The sequence below is a fragment of the Sorghum bicolor genome, chromosome 4 (assembly GCF_000003195.3).
Source record: "Sorghum bicolor cultivar BTx623 chromosome 4, Sorghum_bicolor_NCBIv3, whole genome shotgun sequence".
NCBI lineage: Eukaryota > Viridiplantae > Streptophyta > Magnoliopsida > Poales > Poaceae > Sorghum > Sorghum bicolor.
Genome location: NC_012873.2, coordinates 20,671,223 through 20,694,727, shown reverse-complemented (window position 1 = coordinate 20,694,727; position 23,505 = coordinate 20,671,223). Strand labels below are relative to the sequence as shown.

The 23,505-nt window shown below is 48.2% G+C and overlaps 1 protein-coding gene across 2 annotated transcripts in view; it reads right to left on the bottom strand.

Annotated features, from left to right (window-relative positions):
• The window catches only part of LOC8077772 (protein IQ-DOMAIN 1), a 35,004-nt gene extending 12,654 nt beyond the window's left edge, over positions 1-22,350 (bottom strand). The window contains exons 1-2 of one of the 2 annotated variants that reach the window (XM_021458475.1): positions 22,056-22,350; positions 21,518-21,880 (exon numbers count right to left, since the gene is read on the bottom strand). In XM_021458475.1, coding sequence (XP_021314150.1) covers positions 21,518-21,880; positions 22,056-22,196 — 504 coding nt within the window. In that variant the 5' untranslated portion in view covers positions 22,197-22,350. The remainder of the gene's footprint in view (positions 1-21,517; positions 21,881-22,055) is intronic. The other variant, XM_002451944.2, reaches the window with a different exon arrangement.

Below are 23,505 nucleotides of genomic sequence, written 5' to 3'. Positions count from 1 at the left end.
ATTCAAACCCCTAGCTTTATGGCCATATGATGCTCCTTGGCGATTTCTCGAATTATTTTCATAAAAACTACTAAGCCTATGGCTAAATATTTGTGAAAATTTGAGGGTTTGAGAGAAGTCACTCATACCAGTTCCATTTGGTGTTTATTTGCGTGTCTTTGAAGATGAAACTTGGTTGGGTCATAGTCGGACGTTGTGCTTCGTTGAAAAAGTGCTCAAAGGAGCACCGGACGCTGCCTCCGTGCGTCCGGTGCGGTGAGTGTGCCAGACTGCACGCACCGGATGCAGGAACAGTGCCCCTACAGCGTCCGGTGAGGTGCGTCCGGTGCTCACCTGGCGTGACCTGAAGCACCGGACGCTAAAGCCAGCGTCCGGTGCCCATCGTCCGGTGCAGTGCCGAATTGCATAACTCTCTGCGCATGAGTCCGGTGGTCACCGGACGCGTCCGGTGCCACATTAAGAGCGTCCGGTGACCCCACGGCGGACGCATAAAGCCCACGCCTAGGGGCGTCTCACGGCCAGTTTTTCTCTCGTCTCCGAAACCCGCCTGAGCCGTGCTCTTCGCCCCCGTGCCCTAGCGCCGCCGCCGCCGTCGAGAGCTCCTGCAGGCGACCTCGGCCTTCCCCCCGCGTGCCAGATCCGCCCAAGAAGCTTTCCTCTCCCTCCTCTTCTCGTGTGGATCCAAGATCTCGCAAGAGTTCTAGGGTTTGGGTGAGTTTCGTTATCCATGCCCTTAGGGTGTTTGAGTTTTTGTCTCAATGGATTAGAAAAGGGTTGTTGACCTCGATCTTCTCCGTTTCCCCTGTGCAGCACCTTAAGGAGAGGTTTCGCGTTCTTCGGCAGCCTTCGATCGCGATATCTCTTCCGGAACGCGTCCCGTCTTGGATCGTAAGCCGTTCGCGCCTGTTCCTTATCTATTCTTGCGATCTATAGGTTTTTCTCACCTCTAGCTATTATGATTTCTTTTATATATACCCTATCTTCTCTACTCTCTGCAGCGCGTTGATCTCCGTTGTCAGTTGGGCTTTGTCGGCAGTTCGTTCAGTTGTTTGCCCTTGCAATGGCTCGTACCAAGAACGTCAGTGGTCCGGCTGCTGGCTCAGGAGGTTCCCCAGGGGGTGATGGTGGAGGTGATCCTCCCCGTCGTCTGTCAGCGGCAGAGAAGGGCAAGGGAAAGAAGTTGGCCACTAAGAAGCGCAAGGCCAGCGACAGAGAGGCAGAGGTGGCTGAGGGAGTTGCAGCAGCAGCAGAGGCAGCTGAGAGGGGAGGACAGTCAGGTGCCCTACGGATTGGAGCCGATCTCACGCCACGTCAGAGGCGTGCAATACTTGAGGCCGAGGCTCGACATGGATCACCACCAGGCACGATCATGCTGGGAGGGCAGCGTGTCAGGATCAACGTCATAGAGCCAGCTCAGGAGGATCCAGATCCAGACACAGAGGCAGAGGCCCAGGCAGAGGGTCCAGCAGAGGGACAGGAGCATGAGCAGCCCCTCAGGTGGTCGACTCGTGCACGTACCCAGGCCACTCCTAGGACTGGTACGCTGGGTCAGTCTACCTCCACTGCTCGTGCCACACCAGCCAGAGGCACTCCAGCTTCCCGTCAGCGGCCAGTTAGGATTCACAGGGATCTCACCCTAGTGTCAGCCCGTGAGATCCAGCAGCTACGCTTTGTCCCGTTTCCTACTTGGTTCCCAGCTGCTAGGGATCCCAGAGCCGGTGCCAGGTTCTACACAGTCGTCCAGGAGGACATCTACGAGGCACTGGTTCGTTCTCAGTCTCAGTTCAGGGAGCACAGAGTGATCGACCTTGAGATACTGGGAAACGTGGTTGGGGCAGATATCCATCAGTACTTCACCTACCTCCACGGCTCCCAGAGTTACTAGCTCTTCCTGGTACTTACTGTGAGCAGAGGGTCAGAGAGTTCTACGCGTCATTGTGGGTTTCCCCGAATCACAGTTATATCCACTACGCACTGGCAGGGACTGACTACAGGGTCACAACACAGAGGGCTAGAGAGGTGCTTGGGCTGCGGGCTTCTCCCACCAGGATTCACCAGCTGTGCTACGGAAACTTTGAGCCTCCCCGACATCCTCATGGTGGTGAGATACCACCGGTTGACTTCGTGGCTCCTTATTTCCGTCCACCTTTTGGAGAGGGCTCCAGTCGGACAGTGGGAGACTTGACACGACCAGCTAGGATCCTCGACTTTGTGTTGAGGAAGACTCTTCTCCCCAGGACAGGTTACAGAGATGGATTCACTCGTATCCAGCAGTGGCTAGTTGCACACCTTATCTCCCAGACAGAGTTCGACTTGTGGGATTTGATCGTCTCAGAGATTGAGGACACCATCTCAGAGAGCTTCAGGGGACGGCGTCAGTTGCCGTATGCACATTGGATCACTCTTCTTATTCTCTATGCCTGTTGGTGCAAAAGCTGATCTGCAAACACAAAGGGCTAATACCCGATTTAAACGTTAAGGCGTGCCAGCCGATTTGACCTTACTATCGGCAAAGGTGGTAACTCGAATACTTTGGTCCCGACAACAGCGATGCGCCCGGATGTCACAGCCAAGAGGTATTCACGCGGAACTTGAGAACACGCCGAGCTTAAGTTGACGAATTCCTAAGAACTCGTAGTGGAAAGGAAAAAGTATGACGAAGTCGTCGAAAAAGTAAATGCTTGGAATATGAGTAAAAATGTGTATTTGATTAATTGATTGATTTTTTATTACAAGGCCCTAGGGTCTACATTTATACCCTGCTCAAAGAGCTACAATCAGACACGACTAGAACTCGAATTCCAAATTACAAAGAACCCGTATACAAAACGATTTAAATAACTAAGGAAAACATAAAACTATCCCTCCGTAACAAACTGGAACACCTCCACAGACCGATCATCAACTCCCAGACTTTCTCTCTATATCATCGGCAGACTTCCTTGTCGTAGCCATCGGCACAAACATGTCACCACTTATGGACTTAATCACGTTCACTCACCCTTCCATCGGCAACCATCTCCATCGGCAACTCTCTCTGCAGACCAAACACCACCGCCTTATTTTGCCGATCTACACTTTTACCGATCATGGACACGCGCCCAAAAACGGTGTCAACACATGCCCCCCAATTTCGGAGTATGGAATCATTAATGCTCCAAAATTCTCTGCAGTAATGATGCCTTTTTTCCGCAATTAATGCCCCTAACCTGGCAACCGACAGCCTTAATCTGAACAACTCTGATCCTATCCTTCCGCAGATCCCTCGAAATCCTCAACTTCCCTAAACGGACATTTCCATCTTAGTCGTGTATCGGCAATATTACCGTTACAGGGACTTGCCGATGTACTAACCAGGACACCTGTATCTTATCTTTCCAAACGGCTATCTCCACATTTCTCTCCTATCGGCAATATGACCGTTACCAGGCACTGCGGACCGACCAGGAGATCCCACACAGTAAAATATCTCTGGATAATGACCGCTTCCTGTCAAATCACCTGCACAATCCCTTGATTACCGTACGGACAGTTACCATATCTACCTGAGTACCCTCGGATTTCACGGATGCGGCAAAGAGATAAGTCCGATTTGCCCTTGCCCGTTTTGTTCTATAAATAGTTCCTTCTCAGGTACTCCTTCCCCATCACATCATTCCATAACTCCAACTTCACTTTCCCGGCAGCGGCGCCATCCAAAAGCTCCAAGATCTCCGACGAAGCCCCTTCTTCACCAACTCTGAAACTCCCAAGCATCTCCTCCGTGGTAAAATGGCCGTCAACTTCATCATCCCTGAGCTCAGTCCTTCGCACTATCTCTTGTACTTTTTCTCGCACCCCTGTTCATTCGCGATCCATTTTACTGAACTTTTCTCTCCCTTTTTTCTTTGTGTTTTTCTTTTCCATCTCCAAAACCACTAGGAATCGGCTAACAAAATTGTCATCCCCACTGATCAACCACACCTCCAATGCCTTGGCCCGCTAGGGGATCCAGATCCAACCAACCTTATAAACGCAGAAACCAACAGGATCCCTTTTAGAGCGGAGAATTTTTCTTTGGACTTGTGGAAGGATACTTTTCGTTCCTGGCCCAGCCCCACCGCGGGGTGGAAAGATTGGTTCTTGAGGGTCGGCAACTCCAACAAAGTTCAGTGGGGCGAGAGAAAGCTAGATCAATGCATTAGGTTGTCCATTGCCGATATGCACAAGAATGAATCACTCTTGATAGCTGCATCTTATTTCTGGTCAGACACCCTCAATGCCTTTGTCTTTGGCCATGGCCCTGCTTCCCCTACGCTTGCCGATGTAGCTATGCTCACTGGCCTGGACGTTTCTTCTGCCAATAGCACCCACTTTTTTGACACCAAACCCAGTGCTAAGGTAGAAACCCGCACCATCGGCGGCTGGTCGGGGTATATCCAAAAATACCGCAAAACAGGCCCTGTTGACATAAAAGAGCAGACCTGCTTCCTGAACATGCGGCTAGACAAATTCGTGTTTTGTGGCCGATCGGCAGGACCAACTTCTGTTTATCTAGCAGCAGCAGAAAATCTGGCCAATGGTGGCCGATTTCCCCTCGGCCGATACCTGCTTGGTGCAGCCTATCCCCTCCTCCACCAAGTAACTAGGAAGCTCTTGCTTGGCCAGTCTATTGGCAACTTAGGAGGCCCCTGGTGGTTTATCAATATGTGGCTCAATCTGCACCTGCACAAGCGCCTCGAATTTAACCTGTTCACACAGCGTTTCCCAAGGGACATAGCCGAAAACCATGTGTTGAGTGAAGAGGAATCGGCAACACGTGCTCCCTTAAACTTTGGTGAAGCTGTCATAGTTCTGCCTGGTTCAGGGGGTAATCCAGATCAGCTCAGCCGATTCTTCCAAACTTTGTATGAGGGTTTGACCAGAGATTAGCGAGCATGGTTAGCTTATGATGACCCAGACACCGTATTTCCTCTGGTTTTCAACCCGTTCGACGAGGCTCTTGATAAAGACAATGAAGTGATGATGGCATTGGTGACTCCCAGAGCCATACCAGTGAACTTCTTTGGCAGTGGAAAAACCTCCCCCGAGACTTATGAATTCTACAATCCATCGGCACTATCTCGTCAGTTAGCTTTCGGCCAGCTGCCGATTGCACTCTGTTATGCCGATGTGATAAAGCCCAGGGAAACCATCACCAGCCTCCTTGAATGGATTCGAGTAGCCCAGCTGCCATCAAGTGCCGATAAAGATGTAGACCTGTCAGAGTGGGTCCCGGTCGCCTTCATCACTCAGGCGTACAAGCAATGGTGGGCAGAGTGGAAGGAACATCTGTTCTGCAAATCGGCTCTCCCATATCGCGGCTTGATCGATCCCGAGTACCAAGTTTCCGATGGCACTGTAAGTATTTTTCGAACTGCTGTTTCATTTTTTTTATATTCTTATGTCCATTGGTAACTTACTCCCTGTGGGACTTTTCAGGTTGATGACACCCCCCCATCTGTTAGCAGGAGTGGCAAGCCGATTGACCTATTTCCATCAGGTCCAATCTCCTCAATCGGCAACAACGCTCCTACCTTGGCCGCCATCGTACATCGAGGCATACGCCTCAAGAAGGTTACCACCAAGAGAACTCAGACATCACCATCGGTAGCTGCTTCTACTCTGGCACAGGCCTTCAAGGTAATTGCCAAACCTTTTCATTTATACCGATCTTCCTTCTACATCTGCTACATTGATACTCATAAGTCTTTTTTTTTGCATCAGCAAACCAGCGCATCAGCAAGGACCAAAAGCAAAGGTATCGATGCCCCCCAGTCCAGCCAGCAGAAGAGAAAGGGTACCAAAGGTACCAGAGCACAGGCAAAGCGCCAGAGAGTAACAACTCCCCCTCCTCCTCAGGTATCTCCAATCCCGGTGGAGTCTTCCCCTTCTTCTCCAGAAGTCCAGACGCAGCAAGCACCATCTTCCCCACCAATGCAAGAAGCACCACAGGTGGAAGAACCTCAACAAGAAGTACCTCAGCCAGAAGACACACCGGCTGACGTGCACGAACCAACTGCCGATCCAGCAGGTTCTATTATAGCATCAGTAGTCTCTTCCATCCAGACAAGAACTGCCCTTCCTCAAGGTAACACATTTTATTACTGCCGATGAACTTATTCTTTTCCGGTCTTATAACCCCTTCTGTTAATTTTCAGTTGACGTAGCTCCATCGGCAATTCTGGCCGATCAATCCGTGGCTCCATCGGTGTCTTCGAGTCAGAGGCAAGAGATAGCCTTGAAGCAAGTAAGCCATCCAATCTCAATCAATTCTATTTGCCGATGCTCTGATCATAGAATAACTCACTTCGTTTTCCTTTTCAGGAACAAGATTCTCCCGACAGCCTATTCTCCTTCGCCATTGATATCTCCGAAGACGAAGGTGAAGAAGCAAGTTCCTCTCGGGCAGTTGGGATCGCATCGGCAGAGATCAGAGCCAAGCTAGAAGAATTGTCAGCCCTCCTTCATCAAGACATGGCTCAACTGGTCGAGGATTCTGACCCGGCCAAGGTTCTGTTCAAGGCCCTCAGAGGCCAGATTCCCGCCGATGCCGAGGAAACCCTCTTCCAGGCCCCACATTTGGAGAGTCGTCAGCTGCAGTACCAGAGGGCCGCTCGGCGCCTTGCCGATAGAGTTGCTCAAACCCTGCTTTCTGAGGAGATGATGAAAGAGAAGCTCCTGACCGATGAGAAGCACAAGACCATCGGTACCTTGAAGTCGTCAGGCGACGCATTGAAACAGAAGATTTCTGATTTATCGGCAAAAAGAGAAGCCTTGCTGGCAGAACTCAAGCAAGTGGAGGACGCTCTATCTCAAGCCCGACAGGAAGAGAGTCAGTTGCCAGAGACCATCAAACTTCTTGAACAAGAACGAAACGCCCATGGTCGCAAAGCACTGCAGCTGAAGAAGCTGAAACCGATAGAAGACTCTGCCGATGACGACGTAAAGGAGATAGAAGAAGCCGACCAAATCCGGCTGCGCGCCATATCGACGATCCAGGCGCTGTTGAACACATGAAGCTTTCATCGGCGATACATCTTCCAGTTCTCTCGTTGTTTTTAATCTAGCCGATAGGACTGTTATCGGCAACTTTTGAAACACTAAGTCCGACCCCAGATACGCGTTAATCCAGCCGATAGGAGTGTTATCGGCATTTAAACTTTTATGCATCGACCCATATGCTGGGGTAGTACTTCTTTAAATATTTTCCATTTAATGCTCTGGGAAATTCGACTCCTTCGAGAGTTTCTAAAATGTAAGCATTACCAGGGGCCGATCGACTTATCCGATAGGGACCCTCCCAATTGGGAGACCACTTTCCAAACCTCGAACTTTTAGTCCCAATCGGTAAAATCAATTTCCACACCAAGTCTCCATCGGCAAACTCCTTAGCCTTTACCTTCTTATCGTACCATCTGGCAACCCTTTTCTTATTCTCTTCTATGCTCATCAAAGCCCTTAGCCGATGCCCTGCTAGATCATCCAACTCGTCTGTCATCAGAGTAGCATAATCATCGGCAGCCAACTGATCTTGAAAAGATAGTCGCCTAGATCCAGCCTTAATTTCCCAAGGCAACACTGCATCATGTCCATACACCAACTGATAAGGTGAAACCTTGGTTGATCCATGACAAGCCATCCGATAGGACCATAAGGCTTCGTTTAACAATGTGTGCCACCATCTAGGATTTTCTTCAATCTTCCGTTTAATAAGCTTAATAATTCCTTTGTTGGACGCCTCGGCCTGCCCATTGGCTTGAGCATAGTAAGGAGAAGAATTCAATACTTTAATCCCCATACCGATTGCGAATTCATCGAACTCCCCTGATGTAAACATAGTACCCTGATCGGTAGTAATTGTTTGAGGGATTCCAAATCGGTAAATGATATGCTCCTTCACAAAATCAATCATATTGGCCGACGTGACCTTCTTCAAAGGAATGGCTTCAACCCATTTAGTGAAATAATCGGTGGCAACCAAAATAAACTGATGCCCCTTGCTAGACGGTGGATAAACTTGGCCGATCAGATCAATAGCCCATCCTCGGAACGGCCAAGGTTTGATAATAGGATTCATGGCCGATGCGGGTGCTCTTTGAATATTGCCAAACTTTTGACATCCTTGACACCCTTTGAAATATTTAAAGCAATCTTCAAGTATGGTCAGCCAGTAATATCCATTTCTCCTAATCATCCACTTCATCTTGAAAGCCGACTGATGTGCTCCACATACCCCTTCATGGATTTCTCCCATCAAACTCCTAGCTTCATCATCTCCTAAGCACCGGAGAAGAATCCCATCAATAGTTCGATAGTACAATTCATCTTCGAGGAGCACATATTTGGTTGCTTGAAACCGAACTCGTCTTTCGACTTTCTTGGATGGATCTTTCAAATAATCAACGATTTCTTTTCTCCAATCATCGGCACCAATTGCCGATATTGCATTAATCATGGGCTGATATCCCGAAGCATGCTGAGCCAACCGATTTGCCTCTTCATTATGCAATCGAGGAACATACTCTAAATGGAAATCCTTGAATTCCTTTAACAGTTGCATGCTCCTCTCGTAATAACCTATAAGAACTTCACTTCGGCATTCATAGCTTCCAGCCAATTGGTTTATAACTAGCATAGAATCCCCGAAGACCTCAACAGCATCAGCATGAACTTCTCTCAACAACTCTAATCCCTTTATTAAAGCTTGATACTCAGCCTGATTATTTGTTGACGTGGCAACAATCGGCAAAGAGAACTCATACTTCCTTCCCCGAGGGGAAACTAGTACTATGCCGATTCCTGCCCCCCGGTCACATGTGGATCCATCAAAGAAAAGTGTCCGAAGTACAATTTCCAAAGCTTCCACCATACCACAATGTTGAGTTACAAAATCGGCCATAATCTGTCCCTTAACTGCCTTAGTCGATTCATAACGCAGATCGAACTCCGACAGCGCCAAAATCCATTTACCGATCCTGCCACTCATAATCGGCATAGATAGCATGTACCGGACCACATCATCTTTGCAAATAACAGTGCATTCGGCTGATAACAAGTAGTGCCTTAACTTGGTACAAGAGAAATATAAGCATAGGCACAGTTTCTCAATAGCCGAATACCTGGTCTCAGCATCAATCAACCTTCTGCTCAAATAATAGATTACACGCTCCTTTCCTTCAAACCCCTGAATTAAAGCCGAACCAATGACCATCTCATCGGTAGACAAATACAATCTGAAGGGCTTCCCTTGCTGAGGTGGAATCAGAACTGGAGGATTCACTAAATAATTCTTGATTTCATCCAGAGCCAACTGCTGTTCTTTTCCCCAAACAAACTCTTGACCGGCCTTCAGCTTAAGAAGAGGACGGAAAGCACGAATTTTACAAGACAAATTAGATATAAACCTTCTGATAAAATTTACCTTGCCGATCAAGGACTGGAGTTCAGTCTTGTTGGTAGGGGCTACTATCTTATTGATGGCATCAATAGATCTTCGACTGATTTCAATCCCCCTCTGGTGAACCATGAAACCATGGAATTGCCCTGCCGATACACCAAATGCACACTTATTGGGATTCATTTTCAAACCGTGCTTCCTCGTGCATTCCAACACCTTTCGTAAATCAGCAAGATGCTTTGCGAAGTCTCCAAACTTAACCACCACATCATCAATATAAATCTCCACCAACTTACCGATGAACTCATGAAAAATAAAATTCATGGCCCTTTGATAAGTAGCACCAGCATTCTTTAAGCCAAAGGTCATGACTATCCATTCGAACAACCCAACATGGCCAGGACATCTGAATGCGGTCTTTGGAATATCTTCTTCAGCCATGAATATTTGATTGTAGCCTGCATTACCATCCATAAAGCTGATGATCCGATGCCCAGCCGCGGCGTCAACCAACAGATCGGCAACAGGCATTGGGTATCCATCCATCGGCGTAGCTTTATTGAGATTCCTGAAATCAATGCATACCCGAAGCTTCCCATTCTTCTTGTAGACCGGAACAACATTGGAAATCCATTCGGCATACCGACACTGCCGAATAAACTTAGCTTCAATAAGTTTGGTGATTTCGGCCTTAATGTCAGGGAGGATGTTAGGATTACATCGGCGAGCTGGCTGCTGATGCGGCCGAAATCCAGACTTGATAGGCAACCGATGTTCAACAATTGATCGGTCCAAACCAGGCATCTCAGTATAATCCCAAGCAAAGCAATCTTTATATTCCTTTAACAAATCAGTCAACTGTTGCTTACACTCAGAATCTAACTTAGCACTAATAAAAGTGGGTCTAGATTTATCACCACTACCTATATCTACTTCTACTAGATCATCGGCCGATGTGAACCCCTGGCCTAACTTTCCATCATCGGCGAACCTATCCATTAAAAACCTTCGTTAGAACCGACTGCTTGGATCGGTGGAATTTCGTAACCGGCAACCTTGAGAAAATCTTTTTCCCAAATCTCTCCTGAAATACACCTAGTCCTTTCATAGGTATCTGCCTCTGCCGATGCGATGACATAAGAAGAATCCCCTGGGACAATCTCAATCTTGTCACCTACCCACTGGACCAAGCATTGGTGCATTGTAGATGGAATGCAACAATTAGCATGAATCCAATCTCTTCCCAACAGCAGGTTGTAAGCACCCTTTCCACTGATCACAAAGGAGGTTGTCGGCAAGGTTTTGCTGCCGATGGTCAATTCTGCGCATATCGCCCCCTTGACTGGAGACACGTTCCCTTCAAAATCTTTGAGCATCATGTCGGTCTTGGTTAAATCCTGATCCCCTTTTCCAAGCTTCCGATACACTGCATATGGCATGATATTAATAGCGGCTCCACCATCAACTAGAATCTTGGTCATTGGCTGACCATCCACTTTTCCTTGAACAAACAGAGCCTTGAGGTGCTGCCTTTCATCATCGGCAGGCTTCTCAAATATAGCCGTCATCGGATCTAGAGCCAACTGAGCTATTTGGTCGGAAAAATCCACCTCATCATCACTGGATGGCGCAAGGAACTCCATCGGCAACATAAATACCATGTTGACATCTGCCGATGGACCTCCCCCCTTGGGGTCTGATTGTTGTTGATCCCCAGACTGTCCGGAGTTCTCCCCTTTGCTCAATTCCTCTCGCCTTTCGAGCTGCAATCTTCTCTTCTGGGTCCTGGTCAATCCCTCCGGACACCAGGGAGGAAGTTGCTGCTGCCTTACCGATGGGCGGCAATTTTCCCCTGACTTCATCCGATAAGTGTTGGCATCCCTGCAGAAGATGAACTCATCGGGAACCCGTACATTGGCCATCTCTTCGAGCTCTTCCTGGTTCCTGGGAAAATATTGGACACGACCGCCAAGCCTATCATGCACGCTGAGCCTGCCTCCCAGCCGATCATGGACGGATGCTCTCCCTCTAATCGGCCCATTGAAGCGTCGATCATTGTCACGATAGTACCGATCGGATCTGTCGTACCGATCATAACCGTTGCACTCAGGGCAATCTCTGACAGTGGGAAGCTTGATATCCTCCTCCCAACAATGGATGAAGAACGGGCAACTCCAGTGATCCCTATGCCGATTCCACTCCTGTCGGCGTCTTTCCTCCTCCCGGCGATAATCCTCCTGCTGGCGCCTATATCGGTCTTCACGTTGCTGCCAAGTTTCTCGAGGCCTTTTGTGAGTTATCACGATACCAGATCGGGGAGGCCTTCCCGAGCTAGTTCCTTCCTGGACTAAGCCTCTTCCTTTGGCATCGGCAGTAGTGACCTGATGCTGAGGATCCACCGATGCACTTCTTTCAGCTGCTTCCGATGTCAGGACCTTGGCCTTTCCCTTAGCATCCAACATGTTCGTTGGGAAAGGATGTTGATCAATCTTCATTGGCTTCTGGGTCTTGGAACTATCAAACTTGATTCTTCCAGACTCTATAGCCGATTCCAGCTGTTGTCTGAAGACTTTGCATTCATTAGTGTCGTGAGAAGTTGCATTGTGCCACTTGCAATATTTCATCCTTTTTAATTCTTCAGCCGATGGGATCACGTGATTAGGTGACAACTTGATCTGACCTTCCTGAAGTAGAAAGTCGAATATCCTATCGGCCTTAGCAGTATCAAACGCGAACTTCTCTGGTTCTTTATTTCCAAAAGGACAAGACATCGGCTTCTTATTTTTCACCCATTCTGCCAAGCCGATGATCGGTTCTTCATCAGAATCCGAGCTTGCTGCTTCATCAACGAACGATACCTTCTTGTTCCATGCTCTCTTGGGCTCGAAAGGCTTGATATCTTGATCAGAATTTCTCTGCACCAAATGACTTAAGCTTTCAAACTCCTGAGATGCATACTTGTCCCTGATGTGTGGCAACAAACCCTGGAAAGCTAAATCGGCTAGCTGCAGATCATCCAGAACCAGGCTATAGCATTTGTTCTTGACTTCCCGTATCCTCTGTACAAAACTCTCAACCGATTCGTCATTGCGTTGCCTTAATTTAACCAAATCGGTGATCTTCTTCTCATGGACCCCAGAAAAGAAGTATTTGTGGAATTGCTTCTATAGATCGGCCCAAGTAATCACTGAGTTGGGAGGCAATGATATAAACCAGGTGAAAGCCGATCCAGACAATGACGACGAGAATAAGCGAACCCTCAACTCGTCCCTGTTACCAGCTTCTCCGCATTGGATGATGAACCTGTTGACATGTTCCATGGTCGACGTGTCATCCTGCCCAGAAAACTTAGTAAAATCCGGTACTTTGTACCGATGTGGAAGCGGGATCAAATCATACGCGGGAGGATACGGTGTCCGATAAGAGTAAGTATTGACTTTGGGTTTTATCCCGAATTGGTCTCTCATCACTTCAGCAATCTTATCGGACCAGTACGCATCGGCATCCTGCCGATGAGGAGGTTGCGGAACTGGCACCTGCTGGTACGCCTCCACGCGTCGGTGCGGTGCTCGATCTGCATGGAACATTGGGTTGATCATCTGGCCTCCAATCTGTGGACCACCAAGCTGTTGCCCGGCAATTTGCTGTCCACCGACTTGCTGCCCGAGATTCATTGGCTGGTTAGGGATCCCGTGATTCTGGAATCCGGGAAAGACCTGTCCTTGCTGGAACCCTGTAGCCTGGTGATTCTGTTGGGGCGTTTGCGGAAAGACTTGCTGCCCAAGCCATCCGTTATTAGCGTTCATCGGCATAGGCCCTGCCGATGACTGGTAATTGGGCATGATCACCGAACTGACATACCCTGGTTGAGTTGTAAACCTCTGTTGCATCAGCATTGAATCCGCCGATGGATTAGGCATCTAGAACATTGGATCTTGAGGATTCCCGATATGAGATCTTGCAGTAGTAGTTGTAGTATACCGGGGACTCTGGTTCATCGGCGCATTGGGAGGAGCCGATGCCATAGGAGTCTTGCCTCTCATATCAGTTGTCTGCGACGTACCCGGCGTTAATTCTGGAGGCATACCATAACCCCACCAGTTGGGAGGAAGAGTTAATCCTGACATTGCCGATGCCAACATAACTGTAGTTAGTTTAATCTGCCCATCTGAAGTTTGTGGATTGGTTGTCATCGGCGTAGATTGTGTATTCGTGACTCCCAACGTACTTGGAGGAACGGTAGTTTGTGAACCCGCAGCGGCCGCAGCAGCCGATGGAGCTGTGACCACTGGTGACCCTGGCTGATGATAAGTAGGGCCCACATAATCTGGCGGCATCTGTCCTTCCTTGAAAGTTCTTGCCACGGCATTGAAAACCGTATTAGACAGTACGCCAGCTTGGTTGATCAAAGCACGGTTGATAGCGCTATCAACCATCTCTTGAAGCTTGCCAGGATTGGCTTCAAAAGTGACCTGCCGAGGCGCCGGCAGTGCATCCTTCTGAATCACTTCGCCGCTCCTGTTCATGCTGAAGGACCTCAGGCACTGCTGCTTGTAATCCTCTATGGCTTTAGCAATAGCTTGCTTCTGCTCATCCTTGAGATTGGCTTCCGTCACGGGGATGACGTTTTCTTGATCAAACTCGGAAGTCGACATGTTGATCTTGATCTTGAATCTGGTCCCACCGGGCATGCCAAAAGATGTGTTGGTGCAAAAGCTGATCTGCAAACACAAAGGGCTAATACCCGATTTAAACGTTAAGGCGTGCCAGCCGATTTGACCTTACTATCGGTAAAGGTGGTAACTCGAATACTTTGGTCCCGACAGCAGCGATGCGCCCGGATGTCACGGCCAAGAGGTATTCACGCGGAACTTGAGAACACGCCGAGCTTAAGTCGACGAATTCCTAAGAACTCATAGTGGAAAGGAAAAAGTATGACGAAGCCGTCGAAAAAGTAAATGCTTGGAATATGAGTAAAAATGTGTATTTGATTAATTGATTGATTTTTTATTACAAGGCCCTAGGGTCTACATTTATACCCTGCTCAAAGAGCTACAACCAGACACGACTAGAACTCGAATTCCAAATTACACAGAATCCGTATACAAAACGATTTAAATAACTAAGGAAAACGTAAAACTATCCCTCCGAAACAAACTGGAACACCTCCACATACCGATCATCAACTCCCAGACTTTCTCTCTATATCATCGGCAGACTTCCTTGTCGTAGCCATCGGCACAGACATGTCACCACTTATGGACTTAATCACGTTCACTCACCCTTCCATCGGCAACCATCTCCATCGGCAACTCTCTCTGCAGACCAAACACCACCGCCTTATTCTGCCGATCTACACTTTTACCGATCATGGACACGCGCCCAAAAACGGTGTCAACAGTGCCAGGCCACTACCCCTGCCAGCTCACTTGCAGAGGGAGTTGACAGAGTCAGACACAGTCTTCCCCCACTACGACCCCAGGCAGATGCTGCGAGCGCACCACGACCTCAGAGCTACTCCACCTCCTCGTGCACCACGTGGACAGGTGCCCCCACCTTCTCCTAGGGGTACTCACAGTACAGCAGCTGTACCAGAGACAGAGGAGCAGCAGGACATAGCCATTGGGGCTTTCGCAGATGCAGAGGCTGAGTGAGAGTTTGACTTCGCCTCAGATAGCTCGGATGATGAATATCAGCCGTCAGTGTCAGACCTCCCTCCTAGAGCACATGACCACGAGGCAGGGGGCTCTTCTAGTGCTTCAGACCCAGCGCTACTTGCTATCTTAGAGGGTATGAGGGCAGATCAGCGCCGTGCAGTTGAGGAGCAGGCGAGGAGAGACAGGGACCAGGCTGCCATTAATGCAGCCATGCAGGCTACGCAGGACGAGCTCCAGCGTCAGTTTCTCACCTTTCAGGAGCAGCAGCTTGCGTTCCAGGCCCAGCAGACAGCGATGATGGTCGCTATCATGGCCGCCTCAGGGATTCAGATTCCGCAGATACAGCTTCCAGCCACTTTGACTGTCAGGCCACCCACTCCAGTGCCTCAGACTCAGAGCCTGTCTCAGCAGCCCCTCCAGCTACCCGCTCAGAGTCAGCCGTTCTCGACGCCTCAGCACCAGGTCTCCCAGGGTGCTATCTCTTCTGGCTTTGAGCAGGTACCGCAGTTCACGCCTCTCCGCTCTGGTTTCACTCCTCAGTCAGCGTCAGCGTCACAGCTAGTGTTGGACTCGTCGACAGACCCGCACCTCAGCTTCTCCTACAGTGCTCTGACTGGTGACCCTACGCCTCCACCCCTGCAGGCTCCAGCCGCCTTTACGGCGCCAGTCACCACTACTGAGCGTCTATCGTCGTCTGTAGCGTCGTCCGAGCAGCTTGCACTGTCTTCCACAGTACCAGAGACATCAGCTACAGCGACTGAGTCCGTGCCAGCTTCGTCAGCAGGACTCGAGCAGCCAGCACAGCCAGTGATAGCTCCCGCACCTACAGAGCAGACCCGGACCGCTTCGCCAGCCCGTGCAGCTTCAGAGGGTCACTCCACCTCCTCTGCCTCGACGGCCGACAGTTCAGACGATGCAGCTCGCTTCGAGGCCGTGCCGAGGGACTCCACTGCTTCACCTCCTCCACCGACTTCTTAGGTTTTTGGCGCTTGATGCCAAAGGGGAAGAGAGTGTGAGTGAGTGTGAGTATGAGAGATAGGAGTTGGGAGCTAGAGAGAGCTTGAGAGGGTCCTAATTCTTTTGAGATACTTTTATGTGTGCTACTCCACCATGCATCATGTTTATGTTTATGCATTGCACTTGTGTGAAATACTATGGTTGTGAGACATGACTTGTGCTTTTTATGATATCTTAATGTCATGTGTTTTGGCTCGTATTTCTTTTGCTTCTGCATTTTACTCCGATGTACTTATGAGCCTTGTGTTTATTATACTGTTGTATACCACTCACATATTTGGATGCAGGGTATTGGACTTGGTGGATATAAGCATGACTAATCCCTTTGCTCTTATTGTAACATGCTTATTGAAACCAAGTCATTTGAAAACCTCAACTCTTTTCATACTCGAGGTTGTCATCAATCACCAAAAAGGGGGAGATTGAAAGAGCATCTAGGCCCTAGTGATTTCGGTGATTAATGACATTGTTGATTACTATGACTAACGTGTGTTTTGCAGAGGCAAAGTCATAGGTAAGGTCATGGTAAATAGGTACTCGATGGACAGGGACGTACATGCCCACTTAATAGTGGAAATTGTTTCGATTTTCAAAGGATGGATGGACATCATGAAGACTAGACTAGGTCTAAGTGTCGTATGGTGAAGAAGGGCACTTAGAGTAGTTTAGGACTTTGTTTTCCTTTGACCGTACTATTAAGAGGGGTTTGATCTAGTAGCTTGACTTAGGCAAGGTTTTAGGTTTAGGTGTGGTGCACACTTGGTAAACCTAGCACTAGGCAGCTCAGAGATAGTCCTTAGATCGAGAGGAACAAACTTCGTTTTGGAGCGATCGCATTTCGACGAAGTTAGGGTGCCCAAGGGGGCACCGGACTCTGCACCGGACGCTCTGTGAGTGCGTCCGGTGAGGTCCTTAGTCGTTGGAACAGTGTCGTGCTTAGGGTTAGGCACCGGACGCTGGCACCGGACTCACCGGGTAGCGTCCGGTCCCTCACCCAGGGAGGTTGCAAACCTGCCATGAGCACCGGACGCTAGCACCGGACGCACCGGGTAGCGTCCGGTCCCATGCGCAGGGAGCATGTAAGTTTCCCTGGAGCACTGGACGGTGCACCGGACGCTGGAAGTTAGCGTCCGGTGACCTGTCAGAAGCAAGTACAGTTAGCCGTTATAGAGCACTGGACGCTCGGTGCAGTGCGTCTGGTGCAACATAATGTGCGTCCGGTGACTCCGTTTTCAGTGGAAAACGGTTGGCTGACCTTTGGACTTCGTGGGTAGTATTTATACTCCTCCACCTCGTCCATGAGAGGTCTCTTGCCCATTTGAACATCAGAGAAACTTGTTGTGGAGCAAGAGAGTAGCAAGAGCCTAGAGAGGATTGTGTTTTGAGTGTTCTCTTGAGAGAGTCCTTCTCTAGTGAGTTCCAAAAGTCAGGTGTGCATCCACCACTCTCTAGAGCCTTGTTTGGGTCAAGTGAGAGTTCTTTGTTTGTTACTCTTGGTGATCGCCATCACCTATACGGTTCGGTGGTGATTGGAGGCACGAAGACCGCCCGGAGTTCTTGTGGGTGGCTCGTGTCAAGCTTGTGAGCGGTTTTGGACGATTCACCGCGACGGAGTGTCGAAGAATCAGCCCGTAGAGAGCACTTGGTCCTTGCGCGGACCAAGGGGGAGCAAGACCCTTGCGCGGGTGCTCCAACGAGGACTAGTGGAGAGTGGCGACTCTCCGATACCTCGGCAAAACATCGCCGAGCACTTTCTTCCACTACTCCTTTACTTTCCAGCATTTATTTTGTGCTTTTACTTTCTTAGAATTGCCATGCTAGAATAGGATTAGAACTAGGTTGCAAACCTTTTTATCCGGTAGCTCTCCAGGTCACACTAGGCACAAGGGGTTGAATTGGAGCTTATAGGTTGCTTAAATTTTTAGAGAAGCCCAATTCACCCTCCTCTTGGGCATCTTGATCCTTTCAGTGTTCATCGGCTCCTTAGCTCGCTCTCTCAGTCCCCAAGTTGGCTAGCATAATAGTTGGGTGTCAACCCATGCCACTCCGTAGCGCGCGAGCATGCCAAGGGTGTGCCCGTGGTAAAGACATGTCTTTCTAAGGTCTTAGATGCAAAGTCCCTCTCTGTAGAAATAGTGGAGTCGTCTGTCACGAGGTTTGTCTAGAGCTCGGAGATATTTTTGCAAAACATCCAGAGGACGCGGGCTCCGCCCCATCGTCGCATAGGCCGAGCCTTAGTGGACCGCGTTGGGTCAAATGCCTCTTTCTTTTTTGCAAAAATTAGAAAATGCTTTAATAATTAAGTTTCTGTGCTAGACTTTGTAAAATCATAACAAATCTTGTAGATGTCCAAAAATAGTGAAAGTAATTTTGTTGTGTTCCAAAAATCACGTTCTATCTATTGGTATGTTTTGTTAGTACCTAACTTAGTTGTTCTCGAAATCATAAAATCATTTAAAAGTGCTTTAATAACTAAATGTTTAACTTGTGGTAATTTTTGTGATGAATTTGTAATAACTATGATCTTGAAATTTTTACAGTAGCCTAGTTGTAATATTAGAAGCTTTCTGCAATTTTTGTAGCATAAGACTAGACTATTTACAAGGGTAGATAAATATGCCTTAGATATAAGCTTGGTCAATAAAATAAAATTAATTAATAAATCAAGTGCTTGATAGAGTAAGTGAAATCTGTATAAAATACCTTCCTGGTCAGTATAATATCTTAGTCATTAGAGCTAGCTTAGTAAGAGTACCAAAAAAAGAGTACCATATGTGTTTCTTTAGTAGCGTTGTGGGCTTGTGGCCACTTAGTTTCTAAGTCTTGCATCATCATTGCATACATGTAGAGAACGAGGTGATGGGGTACACGACTCCCGACAGTCCGGAGTTTGAGGACATCATCGAGGAGTACGTGGAGGTGTTCGATCTCGAAGAGTTTCCGGAGTCACTCGTGATTGACACTTCTGACACTCTGCCTGCCTAAGGCAAGCCCCAGTGCATAACCCCTATTTTGATGTCACTATATATATGTTGTGCATTTATGTTGCAGGAATGATATAAAATCCATATACATAAATATATCTATCCTATGAGTCTTACTAGTACAGGATCGAGTAGCTGCTTTGCTTAGGCTTATCGTTAGCGTGGGTAACCCGTCGTTACTCACAAAGTAGGTAAATACTACTCATTCATGATAAAAGGAAATGGAAAGTGGTGACCGGATAGGGATGTGGTTTGGGGTACCGGTGGGTGTGAGAAGTTATGTTCCGCGGCCATGGGGCTTATCTTGGTTACACTGTTTTTCCTGTCCGTGTCGATTGAGGACCGTCCATTGATGTGGATGGTAGTCATGTTACAGACTTAATATCCTGAGCACATACTTGCTTATAGGAGCAGGAAGACCATTACTCTCTTGTCGTGGGTTCCGGCTTTTTCCGGACTAACTGATTGTAGGCGGGGACAGGTGGAGGTCTAAGCACTGCAGTAAGGCCGGGCCTTATGTGTGGGGGCTTAGGGTCCAAGTTTGGATAGGGACCTAGACCCCTCATTAGGAGTGAAGTGGGTTAGTCTTGTTTGTACCTGGGTTGCAGATGAGGCATGTGTTTCAGGGTACCTAGCTGGGATACATTGAATCGCGAATCGTCGTTGTTATCAATGGTCCGACTTAGCTATGGTCTAGCACCGTAGTAAGAACTGGAAAGGTGAATGTTGGTAAAATGGTTTTGCTTGCTCAACTCTTGCTTGAAAGTAGAATAGGTGCTTACCTAGAATGGTTAACTAAGAAAGTAAAATTGACAGTTAAATAAAATGAAATCTAAGGATGAAGTCTTAGTAATGCTTTCTGCAAAATAAATAGCACACCAACCTATAAAGCCTTTTTCATAATCCTTGAGAGTTAGAAATATATCCCTTCGAACAAGTCTTGTGAGTACATTGTGTACTCAAGGGTTAGGAATATATCCGTTCGAACAAGTCTCTCAAAATTTACTTTACCCTGTTGCATGTGCAGCTTGAGGAGTTGTCTTTGTGTGGAGGATTCCGCTGGTGGGCACAGTTGGATTTCCTTGTATCGCTTCGGTATATTTATTTCCGTTGTTTTATTTATGCACTTTGAACCTTGGTACTGTAATAAATAAATTTTGAGACTTGTGGTTGTATAGAATGGATTAAGTATTGTAAGCTCTACTCATTATTGGATTCTGGATGAAAACATAGATGGTTTTGAGTTTTCCCATTGGGTGTGCTCGACGAAACTGACTTGAATAACTATCTTTTGGATACTTAGTGTCTAATGAAAGACAAGTACTCCAAAGGTGTGTTATTTTGGGCACTTCTGCCACACCAAACCTTATCTAAAATGACTTGTAAATCTACGGAGGGAGTACCAGATTCAACTACGACCTCGTTAGTAGCTAGTTTTCCTCTAGTTAATTTGGAGTTTTATTAGTAGAACCCGCTGATAGGGACGATTATATTACTACAAGTTACTATTCCTTTTATTTCAAATTATAAAATGTTTTTGTTTTTCTAAATATAATTATTTTTATCATGTATCATAGTATATGTCTAAGTATATAACAAAAGTTGGCTATGTATCTAGAACGAAGGAAGCAGTAGCCAATTTTTACTAAAAAGATTAATTTAAACATTTTTTTAATAATTCAGAATTTAAATATTTGGCATCAGAGTGATCGCTGGCAGTACGAGTCTGATGTGATGGTAGAGTTTCTTCTAGAGGATAGATATGGTAGCAACTATAGTTGCATTCGGCAATTTATTATAGAGAATTGAGGAGACATGAACACTGCACCAGCTTGACCACTCATTAGCGTAACTCAATCGTGTCTTTACAAAATATAAAGTTTGAGAGCGAAGACAGGTGAAGAAGTCATAATGACTTGGCATACTGGCTTCATGTGTGAAACGGTAAGCATACATACCTGGTCCTATTTAATTTGCTAAAGTTTGTGAAAGGGTAAATAGCTCTTTCAGAAGAAAGGTACGTACTACTACTAATTGCTTTGCAGTAGTAGCGCTCCAAGACAAATCTTAATACGTAATCTTAGAAGACAGAGAATTACTACTCCAGATCGACTTCAGTTAGGAGCCAGTAAAAAAGGCCGAATTAAACACATAGCGGAGAGCATGTGAAGTAGAGCAAAAGTTGCGGTGGGTAGGGTGGTGCACGTATGTACGGTGGACACATTCTGGGCGTGAATGTTAACGGCAGCGCCCATCTACCCAAACAAGGAACGGAACCGCCCCCCGGCCGTGCCGTGCGCCCCATAAAAGCGCACTTTACTCAGCTCGGTAGGGCTGGTCTGGTAGGTGCACCGTGCACGCCATTGCCCGTTGCCACGCGCCATCAGGTCATCAGGCATGCAGATGCAGGCACTACTAGTACACATAGCGCAAATACGTACCAGGTACCCGCGGTAGTAGGCCTGGATGCGTACGGCGGCGCGCTCCTCCCGCGACAAGCGCCGGAGTGCCGCCAGCCGCACCACTCTGGAGGCCGCCTCCGCCGCGGCCACCGCAGCCTCAGCCGCGGCAGCTAGCGCCCTCGCACGCTCCATGTCGTCGGCCAGTTCCTCCTCTTCTTCCTCGTCCTCCTGAAGACGATGACCATTCCTCACTGCTGCTGTCAGTGCCACCACTTCCGCATCCCCACCCTCGTTGTCGTTGCTCGCTTCTGCCGATGTCTCTGACGCCGGGAAGTGCTCCAAAAGCAGCACCTCTGGCTCCTCGCCGGGCTCCTCCTCAACGGCGCCGTCCTGAAACGCACACTATGCAATGCATCACCCACGATTCACTCGCCATTGCCATGAATATAACGGTCGCTCGCTAGCAGCATACCATGGCATGCCAGCCGATTGAAATGCTAGCTAGCTAGCTACGTAGCTCGTCACGAGTTGTGGATGGTAGAATGGTAAATTGCATTGGCGGATGCGGGGCGCCTACCTGTTTACCATGCTGCAACGGATCCTTGTCCTTGTCCTTGGACGAGGTGGTGCCAGAGGTGGAGGAGGTCGACGACGGCCGGAAAACCTTCCTGACGGCGGCGAACCAGCCGCCACCACCTGCCGCGTGCTTCTTTCCCATGCCTACTTAAACGCGCGATGGGCGATGATGGACCCGGCCGGCGACGAGCTGCTAGAATCTGCCAATCTGAAAGGGGTTGGAGCGGCGAGGAAGGCAGAGGCAGAAAATGTCGATGGCGCCAATTTAACGCCCACCCGTGTGTGCTCTGCTTTTGTAGCTACCCCCCCCCCCCCCCCCCCCCCACCCCACACACACACACGCACACACACATAAAAGCGCACTTACTCAGCTCGGTAGGGCTGGTCTGGTAGGTGCACGCCATTGCCCGTTGGTACGCGCCAACAGGTCATCAGGCATGCAGATGCAGGCACTACTAGTGCTACTAGTACACATCGCCACCCATGGAATCGATGTATGAGTCCACACCAAGTCACCCTTATGGCCATGTCAGTCTCGCCAAATCTCCCTCCCTACTTGTGCTGTAAGCAAGCGATCTGCCTGCTGATCATTCCCTAGACCTGCCACCTTAAAAAGTCATCACCTGATTTTAACGCCCGATCTTAAGCTTGCTTGCCCCATCATCAGTAGTAAGTATTGTGTCAAAAACTAAACAAGGGCTCCCCACCTACTACTGCTCTGTCACTGACCAGTCACCTTTTATGTTTCTCCCCATCGTTCATACTCTAAAGTACTCACTTCATCCCAAATTTTAAGTCATTTTAAGAATCTCGAAAAATTAAAACAAATTTATATGATAAGATAATAATATTATAATACCAACTAAGTATCATCAGATTTCTCCTTAATTAGAACGGTAAATCGCATTGACGGGTGCGGGGCGCCTATCTGTTTACCGTGTTGCAACGGATCCTTGTCCTTGTCCTTGGACGAGGTGGTGCCAGAGGCGGAGGAGGCCGACAACGGCTGGAAAACCTTCGTGACGGTGGCGAACCAGCCGCCGCCACCTGCTGCGTGCTTCTTTCCCATGCGTGCCTAAACACGCGATGGGCGATGATGGCCTCGGCTGGCGACCAGCTGCTAGAATCTGCCAATCTGGAAGCGGGTCAGAGCGGCGAGCACTACAAGAAACTTGTTAATCCGTGATGATTTCTCGATGACGGATTTACAAACCGTCGTTAACAACCACTGCCAGATGCAATCTGTGACGATATTCATTTTTTCATCAAGGATGAGCCACTGGATATTCCCAACCCGCTAATTGGTGACGATTTTATCAGGATCGTCACAGTGTATGAATTTTGAATTCATCATACTCTAGTTAGCCCAAAACAGTAGGCCCACTACCAATATTTAGTGCAAAGAAAAATAGAAAATGTGATTGCCAAAAGTATCAAACCAAAAAGATAAT